Source organism: Mya arenaria, chromosome 10, assembly GCF_026914265.1.
Source record: "Mya arenaria isolate MELC-2E11 chromosome 10, ASM2691426v1".
In the NCBI taxonomy this organism is placed as follows: domain Eukaryota; kingdom Metazoa; phylum Mollusca; class Bivalvia; order Myida; family Myidae; genus Mya; species Mya arenaria.
Genome location: NC_069131.1, coordinates 24,694,034 through 24,701,949, shown reverse-complemented (window position 1 = coordinate 24,701,949; position 7,916 = coordinate 24,694,034). Strand labels below are relative to the sequence as shown.

Genomic DNA, 7,916 nt, shown 5'->3' with positions numbered 1-7,916 from the left:
AGTACCTTATTACAAATTTTCTTTGTGATTTGACTGCTAAAGGATTTGTTCTCAACTTCTCATATTTGTGGTTTAAAGTGACACTCGTATTTAAAAACAATACATACACATTTATAACAAACACCAAATTTGACTGATAAACTTTTAACTACTTACTAAATAATGCATTTATGCAAAATATTAATGACTGATAACAAGATTGTAACCGTTTATATAATAGCTGAATACGCTAAAATATTAAATGATTGGTGAATGCTAAAAGATTTATGGCGATCAACTATCATCTCTTAAGGTAGAAATATCGTGTTTTCTGCACTTTTCTTTCGAAACGGTATCCTTCATAAGAACCATTGTGTTCGATATATATTCATCACTATTCATAAAAAATGTATTACTTGTGGTAAATCTTATTTGGGAGTAAGAGTGTTTCTTTTAAAGGGTTGCTTTAAACCGTTTACTTCTTGCCATGTAAGAATTTCGTTTTCTCAGATTTCTTTAAGAAAATGTTCATCTAAAACATAAAGCATATTCAATTGCTTGTTTTAAGCACCAGTCAATTGTAACCACGCCCCCTCCCTCTCCCAGGTCCGGGGAATAGCGGGGACTTTGACTTTCGGTCCAACCAAGCCCGGGCAATATGCCCACCCTGCGGGTACGAACTTCTGGATAAACCCCTGCCAAATGCCCCCGCACCACAGGGACCCTAGATAAGGCCCATTCCCCGCTATATTTGTCGCGAAGATAAAAACCACCGCATTCACCCGGCACTGCGGGGCCACCTGGAAGGTAAAACCACGGCCCATTTCCCCGGCTATCCCCGGTATACCGCCGGACCTGCGGGGGCCGTGGTTACAATTGACTGGTGCATTACTTGTAACTGACTGATCATTAAAAAGAAATTGATATCTTTCATTTGGTTTATTTTACAATTGTGATATCTTATTTTTTGGTTTATTTTACACATGTATGCCATACTAAATGTAAAACAAAATATATAGCCTGTGGTATCATGTTTTGTAATTACAGTAAAACTGCGATCGCTCGAGGTCGCCAGGGACCGAGCCAAAACCTCGAAGGAACCGATGTTTCGAACGACCCGATTTTCAATTTTCCAGTTTGATATAAAATATCTTTCAGTGCATTTTAAGTTTGAAGTCGTCAAACAGACTGTTTACTAAGACACCGATTATGTGTTGCATTGTAAAAATCGCTAATATGTTCAAAGGTTGATGTAAACTAAATGTAAAACGCAAAAGAAAAAACAATAAATGAATAAATAGAAATGTTTATTTTAACAAAAAAGCAATTTTCGTAACAAGCAACATTTGAATGACAGTACATATTGTGGCATTAGTCAGATTTAAGTTTCGCCAAATCAAGGATTGTTGATTGGCGCATCTTGTCGGTTTCTGACCACATCTAAAGCGTTAACTTCTCATAATTATCATCTCAAATGCTCATATCAACTAATATCGGTCATGCGTTAACAGTGAAAAACGGTTTTTCACACATTATCAAATTGCCTTTCAACTGTCATTGCAATTTTTACAACTTGCGAAAATTTTAACACCTAGCAATTGTTTGTTAATTTTGGAACACGCGTTCGGGAAAAAAGTGTGAAATTATGTCCACGAGGGAGCCATAAGGTTTTGTGCACGATTTGTGTACTTTGGACCGAGGATATTGCTCGACTGCTCGCATAATTAGGTTTCGATGCAGCGTGGGTATATTTTATATGAAAATAGAAGGAAAAAGGTTCGGGACTTAGCTCCGACCTCGAGGGAACGCCGGTTCTCGAACGACCGTTTGAGGGAACGCAGTTTCACAGTAATACTAAATTGTAAACACTAAAAGGTAGTTGCCTTCTGAATAAATAATGTAATTTATACAAAGAAATGTACAAACAATATTGTAAGGGAACATTGGTGCTTAAAACTGGTGCATGTACTGTATCTGCATGCCTTAAATGTGATGACCAAAAATTATTAAACAATTATTTAATCGATTAATAATCGATCATTGATCGGTTTTATCGATAGTAATTTTTCTGTCCGATTCCCAACGCTAATGCTAAGTATACCATATTGCTTTATGCACAAATAATTTTCATATTAAAACTACGAAGTATTTCGTTTAAAATATTTTTAAACAAAATGATCATACTTACACTGTTATTTCATAAAATATTTAAATAGAAAGCTAAATTATATTAATTGAAGTAAAGGAAGATAATAGACAAGTATACGGTCATGCGTATTGCATAGTTAGGCTACGCACAGTTCCTACTTTATATATTTCATACTGTTATGTGTAATGAATTGTAACTGAATTTTCAAGTTTACCCATTTATGAAATATCAGAATATTTTAAATAAGCAAAACGTCCTCCGAAACTTCTTTTCAGTTTAGTTATTCAGATTTCTACGAGCTGAAAATCAGAGACAATCTGGGGCAAAGAGAAACAATTGTTATCATACTGCTTGCTTTAAAATTGTTTGAAACGAATTCATAATCTAAAAAGACTGAAGCACGGAAATGCAATGTCATGAATTTAATCTATCTGTTTCAGATATCGGATTTGCTTCATTTTGTATACACATTTCCCCATGACATTGAATTCGGTCACGTTACATGAAATGGAACAATAGGACAAACGGATCACGAGCTGCACGGTGTCCTGTTTCTAAAGGCACAGGTAAAGAACTGGTTTGAAAGTTTACTATGTACAGTAATCAAGACTATTTCATTACAATCCAATGTACACTCCTTAACCTGGTCCAGGTGAATGTTCGGGATTGGGTAGGTCTTTCAAAAATAGATTGATAGTCATGCTCAATAGTTGTGTAAGCCTTACACATATAAAGACTCCGGAGCTTTGATGAATCGGGTCCTAAGATTCGTAAACCAAGCTATAAACAGGACAAGTTATTAAATACCCATTAAATGTGTCCAAAAGTTTGAAGTAACGGTTTAAGTCATACGTTCATTTCAAAGATGCACTCTCACAGATATACCAATTTTACAACTTTTTTTATTTTTTGTCTTGGAAAGAGCAAATTTTTGCGTAAATATCTGCAAACCAATAATATAAGATTGCTGACAAAAATCAGATCGTGATTTTCATATGTCTGTTCGAAAAATAATGTTTTATGGCTTAAACCTTTACAAACGGTTTAAGAAAAATGCATAAAACATCATTTTTAGAACTTTAATATAAACATCTGCGATCTAACTTTTTGTCAGCATTCTTATATAACTGGTTTCCGTGGATGTTCGCAAAAATTGGCTCGTTCCAAGACAAAAAATATAAAAGAGTTGTCAAAATGTTCAATCTGTGAGAGTGCAGCTTTAATCTTTGTGTTTCTTTTTTCTTTTATAAGGCTATACAATTGTTCATTTATAAAGGTTGCTTTTTATCAAACATATTTTATAATTTTATTTTACAATAACAATGTTGGCTGGTCCATTTTGATCACGTGATCCTCCATGATACAACATTGAAACCTATTCCAAACTGACGTCGCATTTCCATGCCACGTCAATAAAACCGTCTTCCATCTATTTCGAACACACCACACATGTTAACGCCTTGTTCTCGCTATATGGGGGACATTTTAAAGAACCACAAAAAGCTAGAGCAAAGTAAAACAGGGCACCATTTTGATCACCAGCATCACTTCCTTCCGCCTTTTCAGGATTACCGTCCATGCAAACGAGTTCCTTGTTCCCAGCGTGGTTGTGATACTCCGACATCAAGTAGCCAGAGTACTCCGTTTGCCATCCACTATAACAAGCATTCCTCGCTGGAATCATGACAACGCTTCTTCCTACAACACGGCAGACGGCACAGGGAACGTCTTCGTCATGTAAACTCGAGTGAAACGTTGCAGAATTTGTTTCATACTCAGCACCGTAAACCTTGTTAACGTTAGTCGCTCTCCGTCCATCTCTTTCAAAGATAGGGTCCTTTGGCAGACAAATGTAGTTACTGCTTGCCCCTGTGTGCTTGTAATGTCCGCCGCCAGCAAACCCTTCGTACACCAGCTCAGTATTTCCAGGGCATGACCGCCGTCCCCATCTCGTGTATAAACCACTGCTCTTTACGTACTTCAATGATTCAATTTCTTGCTGTTGGTTTTCCACTTTTTTTGTTAATTCTGAAATTGACACAACGAATCATTTAGAGTAAAACTTGTGTTGTGTTTAATACCCTTCTAACGTTGGTAAATATTATCTTTGTAAAAACACTTGGGGAAAACAGCCAAATCTGTTCCCGCTATGTTGTCAATATTTATACGAAGAACAAATTCGTCAATGTTTATACAATGTTTTTATATAATCACGTCCATTTAAATAATGTAGTTAAAACAATAAATAAGGGTGTTCAGCCGTTTTTCCTGGCTTACTTATACTCAATATAATGCTATCTGAATCCTGTTTAATAAGTACAAAGAAAGAAACAAATAACGCAATCTGCCGATGTTTCAGTTTCTGAGTTCACATACATGTAGATTTTGAGCATCTATCACTCCCTTAAAAACCATTCAGCAGTGCGGTCCACAAGGGGATCGGAGTTTTGTTGTATGGTTAGCGCAGTGGTTAGCGCACTCGCTTCTAACCAAGGCGACCCGTTTTCGATTCCCGGCCTGTCGCATGTGAGTTTGGTTAGTGGTCACCAAGCCGGACAAGTGGGTTTTCTCCGGGTACTCTGGTTCCCCCCACATCACAAGACCACACTTTCGCGCAGCATCGTGCAAACGAGAGCGACTTAGTTTAAGCTATTATAGCTTTCTACACATTCGTTGTAAAATATATAACGTTTTAACTAAGGGGTTTGGAGTTCAAACACTCCTTTTCCTGCAACCATCTGTCTAGTTTCCATATTAATAGAAAAACAAAATAATGACTACGATGTTATGGGTTTACAGCCAGTCCTCTTTGCTAATTAACGATTACAATAGTTCTGCGAAACAAGTAGTTATAATAAAAATCAAAAGCCCGTTCAACGAGCTCTGCCAATATTAACGTCACTTACGAGTCACGAACAATCATTAAAACTCCTTTTTATCAAAGCTTACCGAAATGGTGATTTTAGCCTAACTCATTCATTTACCTGTAATTTTCTGCATCTGTACATCCATTAAGTTTGTTTCCACTTTCAATGAATCGCCAAACGCTTCCATCTTGATTTCCGATCTGATCACTTTCTCCAACAACTTTTCCTCATAGTGAAACCTCGAACACTCAGGCTCCTGTGTTAAGCAGACTGCTGCCAATAAAATGACTATCTGTTTGTTTCCTAGTGTTGTCATTTTTCGCTTACTTATATGTTATTGTCGTAGTTTTATCCTCAAGAACGACAGACACTATATCGCTAAACAAGTCTATCAATCATTAACGAATGTATAGATTTAACACTGTGTGAATCAGCATTTGCTAAAAATCTATACATGGTAAACCGCGTTTTTGTTAAACACGTATTTTGTATGAATGGCTGATGTCTTTGTATGGCTGGTTTGTACAATCATTATCTTATTAGCTTGTGTTTTGAAATCAATGAATTAAACTTGAAGGATTGAGGGATTTGTTTCAGTTATTTTGAAATGATACAAGATTGCATTGTAATGTGATATTATTATGTCTGTATATATGTCATAAATAAGGAAGTTTGACTCACCGCAGTGCACAATTTACCTTTTGAGATTGAAGTTGATCACAGTAAATCTTTTAGCATTCACCAATCATATAATATATTTGCGTTTTCAACTATTTATTACACGGTTACAATCTTGTTATCAGTCATTAATATTTTCCATAAATGTATTATTTAGTCAGTAGTTAAAGCTGCACTCTCACAGATTTACCATTTTTTACAACTTTTTTTTTGTCTTGGAAAGAGCAAATTTTTGCGTAAATATTTGCAAGCCAATAATATAAGATTGCCGACAAAAAAATCAGATCGTAGATTTTTATATTTCCGTTCGAAAATTAATGTTTTATGGCCTAAACAGTTACTAATGGTTTAAGAAAAAGGCATAAAAGATCAATTTTTGAACTGAAATATAAAATTCTGTGATCTATTTTTTTGTCAGCAGTCTTATTGTTTTGGTTTACATGGATTTTTGCTCGTTCCAAGACAAAAAATAAAAAAGGTGTCAAAACGTTCAATCTGTGAGAGTGCAGCTTTAAAGGTTTATCACGCAAATGTACGTTTGTTATACATGGGTATTTGATGATTTTAAATTAAAGAGTCATTTTAAACGCACTTACCTTACAGCTCAAGTCTCATCGTTTTGAGGAGGTTTAAAGTGATATGAAATAAAGACATTTACCCAACATCCAGCTTTTTGTTTAAATCTGATTAGAGCAAATTATTGTTAGTTGTAATACTTTGTATTCAGTTAAATATTTGCAATCAGAATGAAAAACATTTATATCTCAGTGATATCAATATTTTGTGCTGAATTAGAAGTTTGCTAACATTTGACTTAATACAAATGAATTATATGAAAAATAAACCGTGCTTAACTTCAAACTGAGTTAAATTTCTTTGGAGAAACATGATAAATATTTCATTAATCAACTATTACGTATTTGACGAGATACAGAGATAATTGTTGTAACAATAACAGACAATTGAAGACAATATATGCCAGAACTCGCTCAATATCGACCAAACTCGGCCAATATCAACAAAACTCACCTAATAAGCTCTGTGAAGTCAGCTAAACATTCAAAATCGAATGTTGTGCCAGCACAACATTCGATTTTGAATGTCCAATGTCGTGCTAGCACGACCTTCACTTTTGAATGTCCAATGTCCAATGTCGTGCCAGCACAACATTCGATTTTGAATGTCCAATGTCCAATGTCGTGCTAGCACGACTTTCACTTTTGAATGTCCAATGTCCAATGTCGTGCCAGCACAACATTCGATTTTGAATGTCCAATGTCCAATGTCGTGCCAGCACAACATTCGATTTTGAATGTCCAATGTCCAATGTCGTGCCAGCACAACATTCGATTTTGAATGTCCAATGTCGTATGTTTAGCTAACTTCACACAGCTCGCCTAATATGAGTTTCCTCCGTTTTGATTGGCTACAAAACTCGCCTAACATAGGATTTGAGAAATGGGCCATATTCATTGGCTGTCGAAACTCGCCTTATATGAAAAATATGCTGGAAATTATTTTTAAAGGTAGCCATTCTGTTTTCCGTTTTCCAACTGTTTTGAAAATTTTGTGCTTTGTATAACTCTACTTGGAATACTTGAACCTAGTAAATACTTGCACCACGTTGTAATGTTGTATGGTTTGATATTACAGTTATATTTAACCCGCTGGTGGATTTTACGACTATTATGATTTTGTACACCGACAAAATGGACGCCAAAGGTGAAACATTTGACGTTATAGCAAACGATTTACGAAATTAAGACGAAAATACATGCTTCTTTACAATGTACAGTGCATACATGTAATTACATTCAATTTTAATTGTGTTTACTGAATGCATTGAAAGTAAGCTTGTTCGAATTCAGACCAGTTTGTTTTCAAAAGAAATTGTAGCACACGTACCTAGGTGCCTGAAGGGTGGACATTTATCTATATGATAAGGATATCTGTCCTTGGCAAAACTACATTTAAAACAAAACTATGTATAATTATCTTGAAACTATTGACTTGATTAATAATTGATATAGTTCTCTACTGTAGGCTTCAACTTGTTGTAAAGAATATCGTCTTTAATTCGGTTTGCTTTCATTGTAAATAGCGTATTCTAAATAGTTCTTTTGTCATGTACATTTCCAGAAAATGGGGGAATATAAGTGTTGGTGTTTCATGTAAATCTCCAGAAAATGGGGCTAATAATGATATATCAATTATGCAAAATTATCCATGTCAATGTTCAAGCT

The 7,916-nt window shown here is 35.2% G+C and overlaps 1 protein-coding gene across 1 annotated transcript; it reads right to left on the bottom strand.

The window, feature by feature from the left end:
* Positions 1-2,535: 2,535 nt before the first annotated feature.
* Positions 2,536-5,686, bottom strand: LOC128206247 (short-chain collagen C4-like). The gene is made up of 2 exons (XM_052908592.1): positions 5,113-5,686; positions 2,536-4,156 (listed from the first exon to the last, which is right to left on the bottom strand). Exons 1-2 carry the CDS (start codon positions 5,309-5,311, stop codon positions 3,558-3,560), a joined length of 798 nt encoding a protein of 265 aa, XP_052764552.1. The 5' UTR covers positions 5,312-5,686; the 3' UTR covers positions 2,536-3,557.
* Positions 5,687-7,916: the final 2,230 nt, after the last annotated feature.

Excerpts from the sequence above, each read along its gene's own strand:
- LOC128206247 (XM_052908592.1), bottom strand. The coding sequence starts at position 5,311 with ATGACAACACTAGGAAACAAACAGATAGTCATTTTATTGGCAGCAGTC. Across the intron at positions 4,157-5,112 it reads ACAGATGCAGAAAATTACAG|AATTAACAAAAAAAGTGGAA; the intron begins GTAAATGAATGA and ends TGTCAATTTCAG.